The 23,736-nt window shown below is 54.8% G+C and overlaps 1 protein-coding gene across 5 annotated transcripts in view; it reads right to left on the reverse strand.

The window, feature by feature from the left end:
* Positions 1-23,251, reverse strand: part of CAND2 (cullin associated and neddylation dissociated 2 (putative)) — a 28,506-nt gene extending 5,255 nt beyond the window's left edge. For 2 of the 5 annotated variants that reach the window (XM_060161118.1, XM_060161115.1), the window contains exons 1-11: positions 23,097-23,251; positions 17,991-18,134; positions 14,846-15,000; positions 14,016-14,139; positions 11,824-12,089; positions 10,457-10,562; positions 10,133-10,275; positions 8,000-8,286; positions 6,815-6,956; positions 4,970-6,472; positions 2,685-2,780 (exon numbers count right to left, since the gene is read on the reverse strand). In XM_060161118.1, coding sequence (XP_060017101.1) covers positions 2,685-2,780; positions 4,970-6,472; positions 6,815-6,956; positions 8,000-8,286; positions 10,133-10,275; positions 10,457-10,562; positions 11,824-12,089; positions 14,016-14,139; positions 14,846-15,000; positions 17,991-18,134; positions 23,097-23,164 — 3,034 coding nt within the window. In that variant the 5' untranslated portion in view covers positions 23,165-23,251. Of the gene's footprint in view, positions 1-2,684; positions 2,781-4,969; positions 6,473-6,814; positions 6,957-7,999; positions 8,287-10,132; positions 10,276-10,456; positions 10,563-11,823; positions 12,090-14,015; positions 14,140-14,845; positions 15,001-17,990; positions 18,135-19,034; positions 19,151-23,096 lie in introns of all 5 variants that reach the window. The other 3 variants (XM_060161114.1, XM_060161116.1, XM_060161117.1) reach the window with 3 other exon arrangements.
* Positions 23,252-23,736: the final 485 nt, after the last annotated feature.

A 23,736-nucleotide genomic window follows, 5' to 3' on the forward strand; every position in this document is an offset into this window, starting at 1 on the left:
ATGGGTGTAACAGCAGTACCTACACTGTAGGACTGGTTTTAGGATTAAAAATGTGGTGATGTCTACAAAGCACACAGCAGAGCACCAAGTGAGGACTCTATAAATGTTAACTTGATTTTATTTCAGATGAGAATGCTGAAGATAAGAGAGGTGAAGAGACTTACACAAAATCACACAGCATTTCTTTTCTTATAGGTTAGACTTTTTAATAACTATGTTAATGTTTTATATATTCAATAAATAAATAAAATCAAGAATGGGAGGGATCCCTAAAAAAAAAAACCAACTGAATTTCAAATGATTAATATAACCACCCAGGTTATGAAGGAGAAAACAACTCACCTAAGTAACTTCCAAAGCATTGTGACAAGATGCCCTCAGGCTAAAGACAAAATTATAAACGAATACTGATTTTTCACAGATAAGGGTTAGCAATTCTCATGACTACCTTCTGTGTATTCCAGGATTAAGTGAATAAATATCTCAGGAGCTGGGTTTCTCCTGTAATAGAAGGGTATATGGAAAGGGAAAAGGCTGGCATGAACCCTGTGGTGTTGGACTGGAATATATATGTGTGTCTGACTATGTACATAAAGTCATACATACTTAGATTTCCTGATTCTGTCTGCTGAGAGGGCCTCGAAGTAATGGCACCCCAGTAGCAATGAGCACACCTAGTGCTCAGATCTTGGATTTTGAATACTATTCTCCACTAAAAGGAATCAGGATCCTTGGAGAAATGGTTGATTCCAGGGCTGGGGCAGGAAAGGTTCAAGATGGGTCGGGAGCACCTTATCATGCCAAAAGGTAAGGAGATGCTCAAAGAATGATGGAAACATATCAACAGAACATAAGCAGCAGCTTGAAGGGCTCCCACTGGCTAAATGTGAGACAATCTTGGGAATCAAAATAAATTAAAGACAGTAATAGATTATAACCCATTGAGTGAAATACAAATCCCTGAGTCTATAATGATATGAACAAATCAATGAATAAATAAATGGGGGAAAAGGAAAAGTTATTTCTGAGAACAAAATGCAAACTAATAAATATGGGAGGAATGCTGGAATTAGAAAGTTGTCATTTAGCAACTGTCAGTAATCATTTATTCAGGCAAGAAACCACAATGGATGCAAAATGTAGTGGGCAAAAATTTGATGAGGAAGAAAATATTTCAATAGGCTTAAAAATACTTATTCATGGGGCTTCCCTGGTGGCACAGTGGTTGAGAGTCCGCCTGCCGATGCAGGGGACACGGGTTCGTGCCCCGGTCCAGGAGGACCCCACATGCCGCGGAGCGGCTGGGCCCGTGAGCCATGGCCGCTGAGCCTGCATGTCCGGAGCCTATGCTCCGCAATGGGAGAAGCGGTGAGAGGCCCGCGTATAGCAAAAAAACAAAAACAAAAACTACAATGAGGTATCACGCCACACCGGTCAGAATGGCCATCATCAAAAAATCTACAAACAATAAATGCTGGAACGGGTGTGGAGAAAAGGGAACCCTCCCACACTGTTGGTGGGAATGTAAATTGGTGCAGCCACTATGGAAAACAGTATGGAGGTTCCTTAAAAAGCTAAAAACAGAACTACCATATGACTCAGCAATCCCGCTACTGGGCATATACCCAGAGAAAACCATAATTTGTAAATATACATGCACCCCAATGTTCACTGCAGCACTATTTACAACAGCCAGGACATGGAAGCAACCTAAATGTGCACAGACATAGGAGTGCATAAAGAAGATGTGGTACATATATACAATGGAATACTACTCAGCCACAAAAAAGAACAAAATAATGCCATTTGCAGCAATATGGATGGACCTAGAGATTGTCATACTGAGTGAAGTAAATCAGACCCAGAAAGACAAATATTATATGATATCGCTCATACATGGAATCTAATTTTAAAAAACAATACAAGGGCTTCCCTGGTGGCACGGTGGTTAAGAATCCGCCTGCCAATGCAAGGGACATGGGTTCCAGCCCTGGTCCAGGAAGATCCCACATGCCACGGAGCAATGAAGCCCACGCGCCCCAACTACCGAGCCTGTCCTCTAGAGCCCGCGAGCCACAACTACTGAGTCCACGTGCCACAAACCACTGAAGCCCACACACCTAGAGCCCGTGCTCTGCAACAAGAGAAGCCATCACAACTAGAAGCCAAGAAGAGTAGCCGCCAAGAAGAGTAGCCCCCGCTACCCGCAACTAGGGAAAGCCTGCGCACAACAACCAAGACCCGATGCAGCCAAAAATAAATAAATAAATTTATAAAAAACAAAACAATACAAATGAACTTATCTACAAAACAAGAACAGACTTACAAATATCAAAAGCAAACGTATGGTTACCAAGGGGCTGGTGGGGAGGGATAAATTGGGAGATTGGGATGGACGTATACCTACTCCTATATATAAAATAGATAACTAATAAGAACCTGCTGTAGAGCACAGGGAACTCTACTCAATACTCTGTAATGGCCTATATGGGAAAGAATCTTTAAAAAAAGAGTGGGTAGAGATATAGGTATAACTGATTCACTTTGCTGTGCACCTGAAACTAACACAGCATTGTAAATCAATTATACTCCAATAAAAATTAAAGAAAAAAAAAGAAAAATCAGCTCAAGCCCAAGAACAGGGTGGAGGTGACCAAAGGGGGCAGAGGGGTGGGGGCACTCACCAACGAAGGTCTTCAGGATGGGGTCGATGGGGTGCGGCTGGTCCGAGATGAGGAACTTGAGGGCTGTGATGACAGTGCAGCGGGTGTGTGGCTGACCTGCAGGACGGGAGGGGGCACTTGGGGCGGGCGCGGCGGGTCCCGGACACCCGCAGGCCGGGGGGCGCTGAGGCTCCCCTTGCCTCCGTGGGAGACAGAACCACGTCTCCTCCCCACACGAAACGCCCCGCACATCTCTGGGGAAGCTGATGCTACCACTTTCCTTGGCAGCCCAGAATCTGCCTTGAATTCTTCCTACTTCGGCTGAGAGCGTAAAACTGCCAGCTCTCAGGCAGCCACGCCAAGGACAGGAACGGACAACGAGAACCCAGGACAGGGCTCCAGCCGAAGAAAGACCTCTCTGCCCAGGCCTTGGGGCTGCGTCCTATTTTTCAGACACATTATCTCAATTAATCCTCAGGATTAATTAATCATAGTCACTGGTTGATAATAATAAAAAATCATATAGGGCTTCCCTGGTGGCGCAGTGGTTGAGAGTCCGCCTGCCGATGCAGGGGACACGGGTTCGTGCCCCGGTCTGGGAAGATCCCACATGCCGCGGAGCGGCTGGGCCCGTGAGCCATGGCCGCTGAGCCTGCGCGTCCGGAGCCTGTGCTCCGCAACGGGAGTGGCCACAGTAGTGAGAGGCCCGCGTACCACACACACACACAAAAAAAATCATATGATATTAGTAACAATAATTAATAAAAATTCTTCTTAATCTCCATTTTACAGGAGGAGAGACTGGAATGGTTAAATTCACGTCTAAGGTCACCCAGCAGGTCCAGAATTCACCAGCTGCTTCTGAGCCCTCTCTGTGGGCTTCTCCAAGGAGGGAGCAGTTATGCTTCAAGCAGGCTGAACTCACTTAATTTTGCTTTTCTGCTTGCTTTCTGAGTAGAGAAGCTGCAGAAAAGGAAGGGAGTACACTTCCCATTAGGGTGAAGGAGATTAATTGGCAGCTTCCACCCCTCCGGCACACAGCACTGAATGGGTTAAGGCTGTTTCCATCCAAGACTGCAGTTCAAGACTCAGCAGAAAGTTTACAATTTGATGCTAAGGTATGAGTGAGTGAGTTACTAACTTCAGACTTGTAGTTTTTTCCTCTTTCTCTTTCCATCCTGACTGGCTCCTAAGAAGATTCAGGGTGGCTGATAAAGGTAATACACATAGAAGAGGATTAACTGAATTAAGAAAAATGAGGCCAAGGACAAAGTGAGATGGAAACCAGAGTGAGGGGCATGCAGCGAGAGGCAACTAGAAAGTCCTATGAACTTGCTAGAAGCAGGCCGCTGATTCGGCTCTAAGCATCCCAGCAGCCAGCAGTAAATAGGAAATGTGACTGGTTAGCTGGTTCAACAGCGGGCACGAGGTCTAAACAAATCTGAGCTTAGAAAAGGCAGGGCTGCCCCTCATCCCAAGACTCTTGCCTCCCAAGGTTCCTCGTGAAGAGCCCTGTGCAGTGTTAACAGGTGAGGTCCTCAACGTGGTTGTCCTGCCCACACAGCGGTGAGGGCCCAGAGCTGCTGCTTGTATACCAGCAACCCAGGAAGGGCTTAACTGGAATCACTGACACAGCAACGACAGTGGATACTAGCAGTGCTAATTAGGTACCACCCACTATAGCAAGCACTTTGGCTGCATTATGTCAACTAACACAGCACTGACCCTACGGGGACCAGGGGACTAGCTCAAGGCCTGGAGGCCTTTCGCCCTCAGGGGCTTTCACCTGCCTAAGAGCCCACAGTCCACCTGCCCGCTTTCTTCCCCCCTGAGCTGCAGAACACCCTGACGCGCCCTAACCCCAGAACGTAAGACCTGCCTTCCTCACCCCTTCCCTGGCCCTCTCCACACCCGGGGCCTGGCATCCAATCCTAGCCCACGTTTACATTTGCTCCTGCCTCATGCCAGCCCGACACAGCTGCATTCTGCAGGCTGCCGTTTCTGGCCCCTCAGAGAACTGCCTTTACTAACCCTCACCTGGAGCACAGGGCTGCTGTCCACAACAAGTGGCACCGTGAAAAGTTTATTTGTTGGAGGGACACATCAAGGATTCTGTCCCCTCCATCCCAGAGGGTCCCACAGGCAGAGGCCTTTAAATCTCAGGAAACACTGTTTTTAATGGCTCCTCTGCCTTGAACCTTGTCAACACTGTGACTCTCAGACCTGACCACCTGAACAAGTTCACCCTATGTGGACTTCTGCCCACCTCCGATCTGGGCTGCCTTTGCCCACCCCTGTGCCCCTACCTGCAGCAAGTTGCTTCCGGAGCCGCGGCAGGAGAAAAGGAGGGTTCACAAGGACCAGCTTCCCGAGGCACTCGGCCACCACCCCCCGGGTGCCCTCCTCGGCGCCCTCGCAGCGCTGGAACAGCAGGGCCCAGATGTCCTCGGCGTAGGGCTTCAGGCTGTCAGGCTGGGCGGCCCCCAGGGCCTCCCGGAGCGAGTGTAGCAGCAGGTACCGCCGCCGGGGCTCGGCCTCCATCTGCCCCAGCAGGAAGGGCAGGAAGTCAGGCAGGTTCCCCGCGCCCACGCGGCCCAGCGCGTAGGAGGCAGCCGCCCTCACGTCCTCGCTGGGCGAGCCCAAAGCTTCCAGGAGCACCGCCTTCAGCTCCTGCTGGGGGCCCGGCCCGGCCACCTGGCCCACCTCGGCCAGCGACAGGAACGCCAGGACCTTGACCCCTGGGCTCGAGCTGGGCGACCTGGCATCAGAGACCAGGCGGTTGACTGTGCCCGCCACCTCCTGGGGACAGGCCACCGCGAGGGCCGCCACGCACCGAGCCAGCGAGTGGAACACCTGCTTGTGCAGGCCGGGCCCGCCGTCCGCCACCTGCTCGTAAACGGGCGCCGTGAGCAGGCCAACAAGCTCGGCGTAGTCCACGCACGGCGGCCGGGTCCCCACCAGGGCCTGTAGGAAGCCTTCAGCGGCCGCTAGCACACCGGCTGGCAGGAGGGGCGAGCGCAGCAAACGCAGCAGCTCTGCCAGCACAGGGCCGCTGACCTCGGCCAACGAGTCTGGCTGGGCGCGGGTCACGGTGGCGAGGAAGTCCACAGCCAGCTGGGCCACGTGCATGTCGTTCTCACTGACAAGGGAGGGCAGCTCGGCCAGCACAGCTCGCACGGCGGATGGCGGGAGGCCGAGGCCCTGACTCTGGGCCAGGGCAGCCAGGGCGGCCAGTGTGGCCAGCCGCAGCGCCCGCTGGTTCTTCCGCAAGAACGAGGCCAGAATGGGCAGCGCCTCGGCTAGTATGGGCTGCAGGTCGATCCGCAGTGGGGACACGGCCACCAGTGTCAGCGCCTTGACGGCAGAAAGCCGGGTGATCTCATTCCGCAGGCGGTCCAGGAGAAGCAAGAGTGACGGCTCCAGGTTATCCCCGAGCCGGTCACCCAGGTGGCCCACGAGGTGGCCCATGCAGGAGATGGCCCGCTCCTTCACCTCCTGGTCCAGGTCAGCGGCACGAAGCCGTGCCAGGGTGGCCGCGGACATCTCTCCAATGTAGGGCTCGGGGTCCAGCAGCCGAGGCCCGTCCAGCGGCCACAGGGCCCTCACCAGCTCCTGGAGCACCAGCAGGGCCTCGGCTGCGATCTTGTAGAAAGGGTCAGCCACGCAGGCCATCACAGGTGGCAGGAGAGTGGGCAGCTGGGGATGGAAGGCCTCAGCCGGCTCTGTGCCCAGCAGCCCCTGCAGGAAAGCCAGGGCATCCATCCGGATGGTGGAGGAGCTGGAGCGGTCCGCCAGCGAGAAGACGATGCCTGCGGGTGGGAGGCAAGGTTACCAGGCCACAGACCCTGACCCAACTCAGCCCTCCCTGGATGCAGGGGTGGAGTACCCTCAGGTGTCTGAGCTGGACCCAGGCACCTGGGATCTCATGCAGCAGATTCTATGAGGTCAGGGCTTGGCCGGGGCCAGGGCTGAGGACACAGGCCAGAAAACCTATTTAAAAACAGAACATGGCACCCCGGCCCTGTTTTCACTGCTGGCAGTGGGGAGCCACTGTAGGTTGCTGAACAGGGGCACTCTCAGGGATTGGGGGCTGGGGCCTGGGTTCAGGAAGAAGCCCAGAACAGCAGACACTGGGTTCCAGTCCATCTTACCTGCTACCAGCACGGGCATGTGCTCTGCCAGGCTGCCCGGAAGGACGCCTGCCAGCTCGGTGAGGAGGCTGAAGCAACCCTGGCGGGCCCTGACACTCCGATCTTTAAGCTGCCTCTGCAGGGCCTTAATCACAAGAGGCACCTGTGGATGGAGGGGGGAGGTCAGTGACCACCCGGGAACCTCCACACCCCACCCACTACTGGGGGACTCGGCCCGGGCACCTGCCCATGGAGGACCCCCAGCATGGAGAGGATCATTCCACCCCAAGCTTCCCATCACTTGCTCTGTACCAGGCACCTGATTCCACACTCACCAGCTGACAGATGGGAAACAGGCACAGAGTTGAAGTAACTTGCTCAAGGTCACCGGGCAGTGTGGTTCTCACTCCTACGCTTGGTGAGGGTGAAGCACCGGGGCCCCCTTCCCTCCTCCAGCTAGATTCCCTCCCCAGTGAGTTCATCCACTTCTGAGTTGAGGATTCCCCTGAAGCAATGACTCCTAGATCTACATCTCTGACACGAGACTTGTGTGCCGACTGCCCGCCAGACACCTCTACTCCGGCATCCAACGAGGGCTTCGAACATAAATGTCCAGAACAGAACTCTGGACATGCCCCCGCTCCACCCTCCACCATGTCAGGGACTGCACTATTTTTAGCCAGAGCCCCGAACTCACATGACACCTCCCTGCCCCTTGCCTTTCACATCCATCTGCAAACCCCAAAACTATCTCTCAAGTCCCACCACCTGTCCCCCTGCCCCCTGCCCAAGGCACCAAGCCCTTTCACCTGCACAGCTGCAGCGGCCTCCAGCCCGTTACAATCCATTCCCCACAAAGCAGCCAGAGTGAGCCTTTTCAAATGTGAGTGGGATCCCATAATTCCCCTCCCGTGGCGTCTACCCTCTTAGAATAAAACTGAACCCCCTTGCTGTGGCCTAGAACCCTACTCGTGCTGTTGGCTATCTGCCCGAGACTGTGTGGTCCAGGGGCAGGGACTTCATCTGTCTTGCCCCCTGTTGTGCCCCGCCACTTCATACACAGGGCCAGGGCCGGGCACACAGCAGGTGCTCGGTACTCACAATCCAGTGGGTGGAGAGATGGGGGGCGGTGGGAGGGTGAGGGGATGGAGGAGGGAAGGGTGGTGAGCAGGAGGGAGGGGCAGGGGGAGGGGCGGGCAGGCACACCTGTCCTCGCAGCATCTGGAGGTTGCTGCCCGACTGGGTGGGCTCCTCCTCCAGCCATCCCTTCGGGGGCCGCGTCTGCCGCAGCAGCACGATGTAAGCCCCGAACACGTCGGCCTTGACGTTCTCCTCGCGTTCCCTGAAGCGGCGGATGAGCACGGGCGCCAGGGTGCAGTGGAAGTTGGTCAGTAGGTCGGGCCGAGAGCTGATCAGGGCCGCCAGGCACTTGGCCGCTGCCCGGCGCACCTTCCAGCTCATGTCATCATCGTCGCTGTACTCGTCCTCGCTCTCTGGGGCGGGAACCAGACACCCATGGAGCCCTGCGCACCACCCAGGGCGGTCTCCCAGGACGGAGGGATGAGAAGTGAGGGGGCAGTGAGGAGGGCTCCGCCGGGGCCTCACCTTTCCATGGTCACTACCCGTTAATGAACACCTGCCCTGTGCTAGGGGTGGCGTCAAGCAGGGAACCAGCTGGAGGTAGGCCAGGGTCCTCCCGCTGCCTCCAGACTCCTGGTTGTATTGACTACACCAGGGAAAAACTGACTCCCAAGCTTCCAGTGAGGATTTAGGGAATCCATTTGGGGCACAAGACCCAAACTTTGGTTTCAGGACTGGCTGCGTGATGTTTCATTTACTGGAATTTCAGAAGGGAAAGGTGATAGCTCCCCGCCCCAGACAGAGCCCTGATTCCAGCTTCCAAGCAGGACTAACAATTAAGGAAAAGCTGTATTTGTGTGGCTCTCCACTCTCCAAGCTCCCCCAAGAGATCAGAGCTCAAGTCTTCACCATGCCTCAGGAATGAAGGTGTCTTGAGCCCCCTTTTATAGATGATACATGTAAGGCTCAGAGAGGGCGAAGACTCTCCTGAGAACACACAGCTAGAAACAGCAGAGATGAATGAGGCCCACAGAGGCAACTCATACATCTGGGAGACACACATGAGGCTCAGAGGGGGACGGTCCTCCCTAGGGACACCCCCAGGCACAGGCTCAAAGGCCAGCATATTCCTACCCACACTGCCCTGCAGAGAACTCAGACTCTCAGAGCACGGCATCTGGACAAGCCATAGTGGGCCAGATGGATGGTCCCCCAGATGTGTCCCCTCTGATGGACCCTCGTTATCTCCACCCTATGTCACCCATGAAGAAACATCCAGAGCTCCCTGTTACTAACAAGAAAATGCCCAATCTCCTTGGCCGGGCATTTGAGCCCAAAATGCCTGTCCAATCTCATCTCCTACCACCGCATCTCGTTCTGAGTGCCCATCAGGACCTAAGGCCTTCACCTCCATCAATGCCTCCAGGGCCCAGGGCCTTCCCTCTGAGTGACAGAAAGACCCACAGGCACAGAAGGAAAGAAGCCATTGAGTCCATCCCCCATCCAGGTATCTCTCCCTGTCAGTGCCAATCATTCCACCACTAGAGCTTCACTCTGCTGGGTTAAAGCAATGGCTCTTGGAAGCCGTAACTAAAAGGGTACAGAGATGGCAGCACGAGGTGGGGGAGTCTGGCAAACATGGCTCCAAGTCCCAGCTACGACACTTCCTAGTTGTGTTATCTCAGGCAAATCTCTTCTCATTAAGTCTCAATCTCCTTGTCTGAAATATGGGGATGACAATAAATACCTGGTTTCCTAGGGTCATTATAAGGAACATGAAATAAGAGAGTACTCAGGGGACTTCCCTGCTAGTCCAGTGGTTAAGAATCCACCTTCCAAAGCGGGGGACGTGGATTTGATCCCTGGTCGGGGAACTAAGATCCCACATGCCATGGGGCAACTAAGCCCGCGCGCCACAACTAGAGGGAAGCCCGAGCGCCACAACGAAAGATCCCGCGTGTCACAACTAAGACCTGACACAGCCAAAAATAAACAAATAAATATTTAAAAAGAAAATAGCACAGAGGACATCAGGAGATGCTCAATAAACAACAGCAATTACTACTATCTTGTGATCTGTGCAATCAGAGAGTGTGGGTACCACAGAGGATCCAGATTTCCAAGGGCAGGGCTGGAGCCTGAGGAAGAGCTGGGATCAGGATGGGGGCACCAGATGTGGCCCCTGTCTTTGGCTGGGGGATTCCCGGGAAGGCTGCACCCATTTCCACCCACCAGCCCAAGGACAAGTTGGCCACTCACCCTGCTCACTGAACTCACTGTCCTCTGTCTCCATCTGCTCCTCTTCCCCGTCACTGTCATAGTTATAGTTGGGGTCGTGCTTTATGTACTGGAGGCAGAGACTGGTCACGCTGGGCACGTGGGGGCCCATCTCCTTGGGGCACCTGTGGGGTGGGATGCGGGAGGCTCTGCTGGACCCAGGCAAGACAGGGTTGGGGATGGGGCCCAGTGGTGAGTCCTGAGACCTGACTGCTTTGAGGCCAGCATCCTGCCCCCACGCCATCCCCACCAACTTCTCAAAGAAACCCCAGGGCCCCCATTTTCCAGCACCCCTGTTGCACCTACTTCCTCAGGAAGGCCTCGAATGCCTGGAGGCAGGACTCCCGAAGCTCATCATCATCCAGGTTGCAGAACTCCTCCACCAGGGGCACCAGTCGGTCCAGATGGGTCCCTGCAGGGCCAGATGGGTCACTGAGGCAAGGTGAGATGAGGCCAGACCATCTCCAGGGCTCCCCCAGCCCACAGCATTCAGCCTGCGCCTGCACCTGCAGCCCTGGCCACTGCAAAGTTACTCAGAGGCTTCAGAGTCAAGCAGATGTGGGTTCTAGCCCTGACTCAGCACCCTATAAGCTATGGGACCTTGGGCACTTCGCAACATTCTTTAACCTCAGACCACTCATCTTCACAGTAGGGATAACAACGCCTACCAGCCAGAGAGTTTGTCAAGATTAACAGTAAGATTCAGGTAAAGATCTCCACCCAGGTCCTGGCACGAAGCAGGCACTCAATAAGTAGCTTCTGTTGTTGAAACTATTACTCACGTTCTTGCCTAATTTCCTGCGCTAGGTTGTAAACCTGGGCAAGGAAAGTGGGGAGGCAGGCACTGCCCTTACAAACCAGGCAAGAGGGGCCCCCCCACTGCCCCCGGGGCTTTATACGGACTCTGCCCTAGCTTTTCTCCAGCCGTACCCTTCCCTACCCTGAACCTTTCCGGTCCTGTGCAGTTCTCTTGCCCAGGTCCATGCTCCCGAGGGTGGCTGCTGTTTGGGGGGATGTGGACAGAGTATGGACTGCAGGCTGGGGCCTCCATGTGCGCTTTTAAGGTCCCCTGCAGTGAGCGAGCCAGAGGGGAGGGAGGGCAGACCGTGGCCACTCTACTTACACTGCCCTGTTCTAGCCCGAACTAACTCCAAGGTGTTTGAGAATAAATTCAAAACTGATTACAGGATTCCATTTCTACAAAACTCATCTCTGGTGACAGAAAGCAGGTCAGTGGTTGCCTAGGGTGGGGCAGAGGGTAGATGGACTGCAAAGAGGCACAAGGAAACTTTTGGGGGTGATGGAAATGTGCATCTTGATTGCGGTGGTAGTTTCACAAGTGCGCGAAAAGGTCAAAACACACTGAATTATACACTTTAAGTAGTGCGGTTTATTGTACATACATCATCCCTTTGGAGGCATGACTTATAATTACCCTCGCGAGCCTCTGGGTAGGGCTCAGAAGCAGGTTGAGCTCAGGGCCCACCTGGCTGCCTCTCGAGCCCTCTTCCTCTTCAGGCGCTTCAGCACCGCCACCGACCCTCCCCACCTCAACCACGCCCCCTAACCAGAGGTGGTTCACCCGGGCCCCACCCCCTCAGCCCAGGTCCCGCCCCTCTCCCGGGATCCCCGTAGTCGGCCCCGCCCCCTTACGTGGGGCCCCGCCCCCTTACCGAGGCGGTGGCCTGCCTGGCGGCCAACGCTGCCCAGGCACTGGATCAGGGTGCGGATCGCCGCGGGGCTCGCGGGCGCGCGTGGGCCAGGCAGCCGGTCCAGCAGGTGGTCCGCAAGCTCGACGAAGAGGTCGGTGCTGCAGGCGGCCGCCAGATGGCCGAGCGCCCCAACGGCCCGCTTGCGCACGGCCAGGCGCGGACTGCTCAGCTGCGGCAGCAGACAGTGCAGGAGGCTGGCGTGGAAGGCGCCCAGCGGGGCGCCCAGCCTGGGGAGCCGGAAGGAAGGGGTGTCGGGCGAGGCCCACCCGGCGGGCAGCCTGGGCCAGGCACTTCCCCTCTCCCCATGGGTGCCTGGCCGCCTCCCCCATTATGACAACCCAAGGACCCTCACCCTCCCCATCACTGAGGCCAGAGTGATCTAAAGTGTGCCTCGGGCTTCCCTGGTGGCGCAGTGGTTTAGAGTCCACCTGCCAATGCAGGGGACACGGGTTCGTGCCCCGGTCCGGGAAGATCCCCCATGCCGCAGAGCGGCTGGGCCCGTGAGCCATGGCCGCTGAGCCTGCGCGTCCGGAACCTGTGCTCCGCAGCGGGAGAGGCCACAACAGTGAGAGGCCTGCGTACCGCAAAAAAATAAATAAATAAAAAAGTGTGCCTCTGCCTAACTCCTTCAGTGGCTCCCCAATGCCCTTTAGATAAGCTGAGCTCCGGGCTCAAGGCAAGAGGGAACACCAGAGCATGGTTTCTGCACAGATAGAACGCAGCCCCTGCAGCAGCTTCTGTCCCACCTTCAAACCAGGCCTGTGCTTTTCCTGTCCCATATGTGTCCTGAAACCTTTTCTTCTCTCACTCTACACCAACACATTGACCTCACCCTCCCATATCTCTCTGTCCAGCCCAGACCTCTCTCCTGGGTTTCATTTATTTATGTGTTCACCTACTATGTGACAGGGCCTGGGCTGGAAACTCGGGAGAGCAAGACGGACTCTGGCCCTCAGTCCTGCCCTATGGAGTTTTCCGTTGAGTGGGTACCTCCCAGGCACCTCAAATTCAACATGTTCCAAACGGAAACCATCACGCCCACCCCGACATTGCTCCTGGAGCGCACCTACACGGCCAGTGGCCCTGTGTCTGTGCCCACAGTTAGGAAAGCCAGACCCCTGGGTGTCAGCCTTGAGTCTTTGCCTCTCATCCACTCCAAGCACTGTGGAGTCCATCTCCTAAATACAACCTGAATTCACCTGCCTGCAGAAGCCTTCTAAGCAGTTTCCCTGCCCATTCAACCCCCTCCCATCTTCCGTGCACTCTGCACATAGAAAGATCTGTCTAAAACACACAAATACACCCAGGGCATTCCTCATGCCTGCCGAGAACCCCTCCGTGAGCCCCTCACACTTTCAGTAGAATCTTTAGTCAACTGCCCCACCTTCCCAGCCCTTATCTCTCCACACCAGCCCCTCCTCATGACACCCCATGACTGCCTTGCACAACCCCCAGGACCTCATGTCTCTCTGGTCTTTGCCCTCTGGGCCAAAGGCAGGTCCCCCATACGGGGTCCCCCTTATGCTCACCCACGCCTGGCCAACTCCTGCCCACCCTTGAAGGCTCAGCTGGCTGGACCCTCTCTAGGAAGGTTCCCCACCCCCCAGCTGGGTTAAGGGCTCCTCCTCTGAGCTCCTACGGGCCCTGCTCTTAGCCGTATTGTTGTTTTACTCCATTCACAGATTTATGTGCCTGTGAGCTTTTCCTTAGGGGCCGCCAAGACCCAGCCAACTCCATATTCCCAGAACTAGTCCAGCACCTGACATTTTTCCAGTAGGTGCTCAAATCTTGAGAGGCTGAATGAATACTTTAAAAATGTGTAGTACAATTTAAAACCAAGGCCCAGCTATACTAATCCAAGAGAAGAAAAAAAAGAGAAAGAAGGGCCGAGGGAGAGGATGAACACACGTGGGCTCCAGCTATGGAGAGACCTGAATTCAACATCTAGGTTCTGCCATTTATTGACTGTGCCTGCAGACAGGCCACATCACCTCTCAGAGCCCAGAAAATGGTGACAAACGAGTTCTCCTGGGACACTGCTGGTACGATTAAAGAGCCCGAGCACAGGGACTGGCGTACAGTAAGTGCTGGCTCTGTGAATTTGAGACCCTCCCTGTCCCCCTGTCCTCCTTGCCCAGGGTGGCCTCCCGCACCTGCTCAGCATGTCAGAGAGGATGTCCAGGGCTTCCAGCTGCACAGCCACGTCCTCCTGCTGGGCGATGGCACTGGTGAGCTGGCCTGTGATCTTCCGGCACACACTGGTGGCCAGGCCAGAGCCTGCACAGAGCACAAGGTGGGTGCGGTGAGGCCCAGGGCTGGCCTCCACCTGTGGTCGGCCTTTGCTCTGGTTGTGTTCCTGAGCCCACATCCCTCAAATCCTGCTGACCAGGGAAGCCAGGGGTGGCGTGGTCCAAGGTTTGACACAGAGTCAGACGAAACTAAAGGAGACAGCTGGGGAGCTGAAGAACCAAGGGCGGACCTGCTGGCTGGCTCACCCCACACCTGACCCCTTTGCCCTCTGCCTTCCCATGGGGAGGTGGGAAAAGTTAAGCACTTCTTTCCTAGACTCCTTTGCTGCTTGGAGAGGCCAGGTGACCATGTTCTGGCCATTGAGATACAGGTCAAAGTCTTCTGGGGAAACACGTGCTTTTCTTATAAAGGGCAAGAGACATGGGTAGAGACTTCAGCCCTGTCCTAAATGAGCTTCTGAATGGCTGTGAAAATGGAGTGGCTGATCCCTTCAGAGTTATGTGAGAAAAGTAACCCCCTACATCTTCAAGCTGCCATTAGTTAGACTTCGTTACTTGCAGCTAAAAGCATCCCTGAAACAGAGCCATGAAGTTTAACAGATCTGGGTCTGAATTCTCTGCCACTTATTAGCTTGCTGACCTTGGGTAAGTCCTTTCACCTCGCTGAGCCTCAGCTTCTTCAATCATAAACTAGGACAAATAGCAATAGCACCGAGTCCCTAAGACCTGAGTACCTGTGGCTGCAGGGGGGAGCTCCGACAGGACGGTCTTGAGGCCGATGCCAGCGACGTCTCGGAGCTGCTCCTTGTCTGACCGCATGTTGGCACAGAGGGCATCCACGATGGTCTCCACCTGGTACTCCTTCACTTTGCCCACCAGAGGACCCAGGCTGAGTATGGAGGGAGGGAGGGAGGAGGTCCAAAAGCCCAGGCTCAGCTCGAGTCGGGCTACCCCTTATATCCCCTCATGTCTGTGGGGCCACACGTGCTGAGGAAAAGGCCCCAGATTAACAGGGGACTTCCTATTTTGCCAGAAAGAAAGGTACCGTCTGGGTATGCCGACATCATTCCTGGCACCTCCCAAACCTGCATCCCCTCTTGGGTTTTACATCTCAGTATATGGCCAAACCATCGAACCCAGCAACCTCAGCTGGAAACCAAGGAATGCCCAAGAGTAGGGTTCTCAAACTTGTGCGTGTATCAGAATCCCCTAGAGGACTTGTTAAAACACAGATTGTGGGACTTCCCTGGTGGCACAGTGATTAAGAATCCACCTGCCAATGCAGGGGACACGGGCTCGAGCCCTGGTCCGGGAAGATCCCACATGTCGCAGAGCAACTAAGCCCATGTGCCACAACTACCAAGCCTGCGCTCTAGAGCCTGCGAGCCACAACTACTGAGCCCGCGCTCCACAACAAGAGAAGCTACTGCAATGAGAAGCTCATGCACTGCAAACGAAGAGTAGCCCCTGCTCGCCACAGCTAGAAAAGCCCACATGAAGCAACGAAGACCCAACGTAACCAAAAAAAAAAAAAAACACACACACAACACAGATTGTTGGGCCCCACCCCAGCTTTTCAGACTTAAGGGGTCTAGGTGGGGCTTGAGAATTTACATTTCTAGCAAGTTCGCAGTAGATGCTGACGGTCCAGGGACCACACTTTGAGAACCTGCCTTAGAGGCTTGCTTCTCCAAGTGTGGTCACAGATCAGCATCATCAGCACTACCTGGAGATGCAGAGATGCAGCAGCTCAGGTCCTACCCGACAGCTACCGAACTAGAATCTGTGCGTCAACAAAACCCCCAGGTGATTCGAATGCACGTGAAAGTTTAAAAACTGCACCACACTGCTTCTCAGCCTTAACTGGGCATTGCCATCACCTGGGGCCTTTTAAGAAATTGTTACCCAGGTGCCAGCCCCAGAGTGTCTCAGTTAATTGGTTTCAGGTGTGGCCTGGAGCTGGGGATTTTTTTTTTTTAATTCCCCAGGTGATTCTAACATGCAGTCAAGGCTGAGAACCTCTGACCTAAAAGAGTGGTTCTCAGATGACAGTGCGCATTAGAATGCAGATTCCCGGGTGCTATATCCTCACCTGCCCGCCCCAGCCCACTCCTGAATTAGAATCCCTGGGTGGGGAGTACACAGTTTAAACAAGGGTCCCAGGTGGCCGCAGTGCACACCACTTTGCAAACTCTTGACTTCTTTCTCTAAGTAATCACAGGTCTTTCCACTCTACCTTCTATAGCACTGGTTCTCAGTAGGGGTGATTCTGCCCTGAGGGGCGTTTTGGATATTTACTGGGGGGGGGGCCTTCTATTAGTTATGTTCATCACAACTAATGAGATGGCACTTCTGCCTTTTATTGAGGGGAGGGGGGAGGGGGGGTTTGGGTGGGGGGGTAGGGGATGATAGAAAGACAATATTGCAAAACCATGTTCCATGTCCTGCTGGAGTTTCTAACATCCCACTGGGCACTCACACAGGTAAAAAGCCTTTCTATAATTATCTGAGTCCAAAACCTAATTTCATTTTACATATAAACACAAAGTACTTTTCTGCACTATTTTAATATATTAAAATATTAATATTTTAATATACTCTAAAATTTCCAAAAATGTAGTTATCAGGTAACTCGAAGGAAGACTGTACTTTATTTTCCTGGGAAACTTTACCGGGACACGGTCACCATTTCAGAAAATCTCGTAAGATCAATGCTGCCTGTGCTGAGTCCCCAACATCCACACCTGTCTCCACCTGCTTCCTGCCTTGGCGAGCCTACCTCAGGTGCAGGCTTCTCACGACTTCATTACACGTCTACCGTCAACGTGCCTGAGCATTTACACAGTGAAACACATACTATTTTACCATCAACAACGTTCCTCCTATTTGTCCTTTATGCTCCGGTTTAAGGCATTATATAAACTGTTTTGTAATCATGTGTAAAGGCAGAGTCTATTATGCATGAATTTCATTTCGTGATAAGAAAAGAGTATTTCCGACCACGTGTTATAAAAAGGGGTTTTGCTTCTGCTAGTAGGAAACCAGTCCACCTGATCTCAATTCCACCATTAGAGGGATGCTCCCAGACCACAAAGCTGAGCACGTCTTGTTCCTGCATGAAACTCTTTACTGAATTCCTATGCTCTTGGGATCAAGTTGAAATTCACTACCCACCCAGAACACCTGGATCCCGTCCACAGAGTACTGTTTGAGAGGCAGTGCCCCAATTCTGTTGACCCCCGCCATTCCTCAGTCCCCTGCTTACCCTGCCATACACACACATACCCTGCACATACCCCATCTTGCTTTTTCAGCTCTGGGGGTAACTGGCAAAGGTCTCAGAACGACACCTCATGACGCCTATGGCAAATGTGCCCACCCCCGCCGCGTTCTTTCACCCCCACCACTCCTGTGCATGCCAGCCTGACCTTCCAGCTGCCAACTCCTGCATCTGTGCCTGACGGCTTTCCCTGGCTGGAGATGCCAAGGAATGCGTAACGCTCCACCTACCCCAGGAGCAGCCCTCAACCAAGGAAAGCTGGCAGGTGCGAACACTCCAAGGTGCATGTCCTACACTGTGTGCCAGGGATCCCCAGCAGGGGTAAGCTCCACTCACCCACAGGAGAAACTTGCTTGATGCTTTTTTGCTTTTCTTCCTTCCCTGCCTCATTTCTCTACCCCCCTACCTAGTTTCCTGGGATCTCTTTCCTAGTAAACCTACACTTGAATCCTTGCCACAGGGTGTACTTCTGGGGGAACCTACACTAAGTCACGGTCCAGCTCCACTGGGGCTCCAACAGCTGCTCAGCAATTCTCCTCTCAGAGGCTGTACCCCAAAGGGTCAGGGACACTCCCATCACCACCAGGGCCGACACTCACCACTTGACCGCCAGGTTCTGCACCTCTCCGTTCTTGTCCTCCAGAAGCCTGAGAAGCATCTTTACCACCTTGCGTTCGCTGTCCTCATCCAGCTGGATGGAGTCCTTCTGCAGCTCTGACATCAGGTCACTGGTAGCCATGAACCTGGGCAGGGAGGACGGAGGAAGATTGCTGAGCAGCTCCTGGGCCCCGGTGATTTGGGCAGTACCTCAGAGTTCCCCAGAAGCAGACCTTGATACAAAGGGTCAGGGGCAGTCAAGGGCAATAGATTATCTGGGCTGTGGGCACAGTTGGGCTACCACAAGGCAACGCGTGTGTGAGACACCGACTGGCCCAAGGTGGCAGACTCAGACACACAGCATCCCAGCTAAAGGCTTAGGACCTCCAAAGCACATGGCTCCTGCTTCTGCCATTTATGCAACTGTGAACTTGGGCAAGTTACTTCACCTCTCTGAGCCTTATTTAACCTGTCTGAAAAGTGGGGATGAGAACGGTACCTGCCTTGTGGGGCTGTATGGAAGATAAAAGAAGACAATGTATGGGGTGTGCTCAGCACACAGTGGGCACTCAGGAGGTGTCCCGCCACGATTATAATGTCACGTCATTCGCGTCTCATTCAGGCTAGAAGGTCGAACACAAACCTTGCAACCGAGTCAGGTGTCAGCAGGAAGCCTCTCTACCTGACAGGTGGAGGGGGACTAGCCCCGTCCAGCCCACCCGACCTCAAAGAATCACTCAGCCCTGCCCTCACACCAGCGGGTCTCAAACCGTGGCCAGCATCAGAATCACCTGCAGGGCTTGCCAAGTGCTGCTGGGCCCCAGGGTTTCTGAATCAGCAAGTCTGAGCTGGGGCCCCAAATTATGCATTTCTAACAAGTTCCCAGATGAGGCTGAGGGGCGGGGACCACACTCTGAGAACTAACGCGCCAGGCCAGGTTGACGGGCAACAGGCATATCTTAGACATAGATGGCAACGGCTGAGCAGTCCCCAGCCACAGCTCGCAGACCCAGGGTGGGCATCAGCGTCAAGGACCACCCACTCACAGCTGGGCAGATCCGTGTGGCCGGATGCCCTGTCCCCGGCATTTGAAATTGCAGTGGAGTCTGAGCTGGAAGGTCACGGAGAGCTGGGGCTGCCGTGGCAACATGGAGCACCATTCCTGCCAAGATCAGGAGGGGAGAGCAGTCTTAAACTGGCAGCCCTCGGCTGTGTCCACCTGGCAAATGTTCTTCGAAAATTTGAATTATTTATTAACATTCAAAAATCAGAAGAGCTGACATAAAAGTACTGATTTCCAGATTCTCTTGAAAACAGAATATTTGAATACAGCTGGGCCAACAGTCTCTGGTGACTATAACTGGCTCGAGGCAGTGGCGGCTGCCCTCTGTAGGTAGATGCACACTCCCCAGGTCAGCAGGTTCTCCCCAGGCCCACTGCAGCCGTTTACTGGCTCCTGCAGGCACTTGACAGCAGAGAGGAGAGATGCTGTGAAGTCCGCATCAGAGAGTGGCGGCCCCAAAGAAAGCGTCCCGCTTTTGCTCCCCAACCAGGCCTCTTCACACCAGCCTTGCTTTCTAGCTTGAGCGAGTCAACCAAGAACCCGCTCCCCCTGCCCCACCAAGCCTGCTATGGCAAAATCGGTCACAGTGGGATTCCAGCCTCATCTCTGCAGGCTCAGACCTGCTGCTGGATGTCACAGTGGCCCCTAGGGCCCCTTAGGCAGGAGGGCACTTGTCGGTGTCATAGCTGTTTATTTTTAACAGCTGGGATAAGCCTCAAGCCTGAGAGAAGAAAGGAGGCTGGGCTGGAGGGAAGGAGGGGGTGGCAGGGCTGACCATGCCCACCTGTGGGCCTGGCCACCTCAGGACAAGCAGCCCAGGTAAGATGAAGGATGAGGTTTGGATCTGAGCCAGGACAAGGCCAGGGGTAGCCACACGCACTCCTAAGTCTGTCCTGCTGAAGGGATGTTCAGAGAAGGCAGGCAGGGCCTTGAAGCTGAGTTTCTGCTGCAGTCCATGGAGACCCAGCTCAGCCTGGCAACCCAAGGGATGGACTCCTTTGCCCAAGATGGGCCTCCCGTCTCTCTCTTTCTTCTCCACCTACTGAACTCCCATTCACCTGTCAAGGGCCCAGCTCAAATGTCCTAGTCTCAGGGAAGACTCCTCTCATCACCCTGCCCTATCCTCCACCCACAATCTCTAAGCACACTTGGTCCCCCTGGATAGGACCCTCTCAGATACTCTGCACCCCTCTATTATAGCATCTCTCACACTGCACTGCAAGCTTGGTCACCAGTGTCTCCCCTGTTGAACTGTGAACTCACAGAGGCCTGTCAGTTCATCTCTGGGACTCCAGGCCCAGCAAACAGGTCCAAAGAGGCCCTGAGGGGGCAGGGTAAGGGCAGAAGGGGAAGGAGGGTTAGGACCAGCCCCTAACAGGGCTCAGAGCCAACCAGCTGTGTGGAAATCCAAACTCAGAAACTAATCCTTCTGAAATACTCCCCAGCACTTCTGACACCCCGGAGTTCCTGCAAACACAGCTCTCACATATATGTGTATATGTGTGTGGCGGTCGTAAAGGGGGCGTATACAGGAAAGGGTATCATTTGGTAGATAAGAGCGTGGGCACCGAAGTTTGGCTTTAAGTAAATATACTGGCCATATACTTATCATCTGGGTGACCTTGAACAACTGACTCCTCTCTCAGCCTCAATTTTTCCATTTATAAAATGGGAATTTTCTTTGCCCCACTTTATAACACCTTTGGAAAGTTTTACTAGGACAAGCAGCTTTTGGCATGAGGCAGATGAGGCAACTAGGCTCAGAGAGGTTGCATGAACCACCCAGTATCACACAGCAAGTTGGGAAAAGAAGCACACCGGTCAGGTCTCCTGGCTCCTCAACCAATACTACTATGTTTTCAATAAATGATGTAGGAATTCCTGCAAGACCCCTCAATTTACCCATTTCACTGTTGAAGTCTGAGTGGGAGTAGAGCAGCCACCTGCCCACAGAGTGGGGGCGCAGAACAACAGGGATCTAAGGCTTCCTCCACCTGCCTGGGACCCCCACTTGCAGTCACCATCCACCTCCAGGAGCTAGAGGACACAGTCTCAGTTTCATTCCAGAGAAACCCTAGAGGCGACTCAACTGAAATACTCGGCCACATGGGTGCCTGGACAGCTGGTCAGGCCCCCTGGTATTTGGACTTTAAAAATAGATATCATCCTCATATGCTTGGGGTGGTTTTAAGTGTTCTCAGGGCCGCTGGCAGAGCAGACTGGAAGGGCTTCTCAGGCTCCAGTTGGCAGGGCCAATTCCCTCTCCTGGAGCCTGGACCTGAGGGCCTAGACAGTGGTGCAAATCCCCTCGGTGACTGGCCGGCTGTGTGACCTCGGGCAAGTCACTTCACCTCTCCAAGCCTCTGGAGAACAGGAAGAACGATCACTACCACCCAGGCGGACAGGAAGACTGAATGAGATTACACTGGACAGCAGGGAGCCTGGGACACAGAAAACATTCACTGAGCATCACCTGTGTACCCAGAACATGCTCTGGACACAAAAGGAGACTGCACAGTCCAGAGGTCCAGGAGCTCTGGGTCTCCCAGGCTTAAAAAGTTATGCAGCAGAAATATGGGCCGGAGGAGGTGCCTAACCCTGCCTGGGTATCAGGAGGCATCCCAAAGAGGTGACAACTGAGTAGCAGCTAGCCTGGTGAAGGGGGGAAATGACGGGGCAGACAAAGACCTTCCAGGTAAAGGCCCAGACAGGGGAGGGGACTGGCAGATTTCTGATGTGCCCAAAATCACAACAGTGTCAATCTATTAAGCGCTTACCTCGTGCCAGACACTAATCTAAGCATCCCGCATATATTAACTCATTTCATCTTCACACCAACCCTCTAGATGGGTTCTGTTATTACCCTCATTTCACAGAAACAGAAGCTTAGTCTCAGAGGGGTTAAGCAGCTTATCCACAGTCACACAACCAGTAAGTGGCCGGAGGCAGGATCTGAACCCAGGACTGTGGCTCAGAGGCTCTACTAAAGCGGGGCCTCTTGAGCGGTGCTGAGGAATAAACTGCCGAAGGCAGGGGTCAGACCAGGAGGGCAGGGCCTGGGTATCCTTAGCTGTCAGGAGGCCTTGCTGAGATCTCATCCTCTGTGTTAGACTGGCCTGGCTGTGCACCTCGATTCTCCACTTCCTAGCTTTGTGACTGCACCTGGGCCCTTCTCGCCTCTGAGCCTCACTCTTCTTATCTGTAAAATGGGGGGGGGGCGAGTAAAGTGACAGAATGTTCAACGGTCTATATTCTCTCTGAGGACTCCTTACAGCACAGAACTGGCTGTGTGGTTACGGACCAGTCCTTTTCCCTCTCTGGGCCTCAGTTTCCCCTGAGGAGGAGGGGACTGGGCCAGAAAGGGAGTGGCCCACAAAACCTATAAGCCCCCACCAGAACCATCACCTACCTCTGTCTGCTAAGCCACTCAGCCCAGCCCCCTCCCTCAGCTGGTGTCAGAGCAAACCCGGGAGGCGGGGAAAGAGTACCCCTATGAAGTGCGGGGAGGAGGCGTGCGGTGATGTTGAGAAGAGTGCAGAGCTGAGGATACGAGTGAAAAAGCACTGGGGTTTGTAGTCCTGGGAGGGGAGCGAGTTTCAATGCGGAGAAAAAGAGGCAGGCGCTGGGTTCCCCAAGGAGAGGCCGAGGGTTTCAGTGGGGGTTGAAGAGGAGGACCAGGGCCCATCAAATACGGGGAGAGATGCGGGCTGGGCATAAGCGGAGAGAGGAGAGGCAGAGGAAGCGTGCAGAGGGGCAAGCTGCGGCTCAGACGCGGGACGGCAGGCAGGGGCTGAAGTTTGCACGGTGGGAGACGCAGCTGGGCTGGAGTCCCGGAGAGGACAGGGCAAGCAATCCGCGGAGAACTCAGCCCGAGCTTCCGCCGGGCGCAGAGGCGGGGAGGGGGCGTCTCGGGGGCAGGAGTGGAGCCAGCTGCGAGGAGCAGAGATGGTGGCTGCAGGGTCCCGGGGGAGGGCCGGCGCTCCGGGAGGGGAAGGCCGGGGGTTCAGGGCGGGGCGGAGAGGCGGGGGCCGGGCAGCGGGCGCACCTGAAGTCCTTGTCGCTGGACGTCATCTTCTCCAGGAGGCTGGAGATGTGGAAGGCGGCGGTGCTCATGGTGGCTGCGCCGCGGGGCCGCCGACGGGAAGGAATATGGCGGCGCGGCCCCCTCCCCCACCGCACGCGGGCTGCGCTCAGCTAACAGAAATAGCCGCCCCCGCCCCGCCCCGCCCCGCGGCGCAGCGCTCGCCTCTGCCTTGGCCGCCGCTGCGGGAGGCGGGAGGCGGGATGCGGGAGGCGAGAGGCGGTTGGCGGGAGGCGGGAGGCGGGAGGCGGTTGGCGGGAGGGGCCCGCCAGTAGCTCTGTGGTCTCGGCTTGGCGCCAGCCCTGCAGACGGCCCATCACCGGCTTGCACACTCCCACAGACGTGAAGCTCACCACCTATCACCGGACAGCCTCTCCCTATGATTCCTGTGGGCCTCAACCCTGCTCGCGAGACACAGGCATGGTAACAGAGAGTCTCAGGTTCGAACCCCACCTTCGTCAGTTCTGCTGCTGTGAGGCCTTGGCCAAGTTACTTGACCTCTGTAAGCCTCAGCTTTCTCATCTGTAGGCATTCAAGGAACAGGAGCTGCTATTGTAGGTCAAGCCAACCAAAGCACTTCCACCCCCACCCTGCTCCGCATGCG

The sequence above is a fragment of the Lagenorhynchus albirostris genome, chromosome 10 (genome assembly GCF_949774975.1).
Source record: "Lagenorhynchus albirostris chromosome 10, mLagAlb1.1, whole genome shotgun sequence".
NCBI lineage: Eukaryota > Metazoa > Chordata > Mammalia > Artiodactyla > Delphinidae > Lagenorhynchus > Lagenorhynchus albirostris.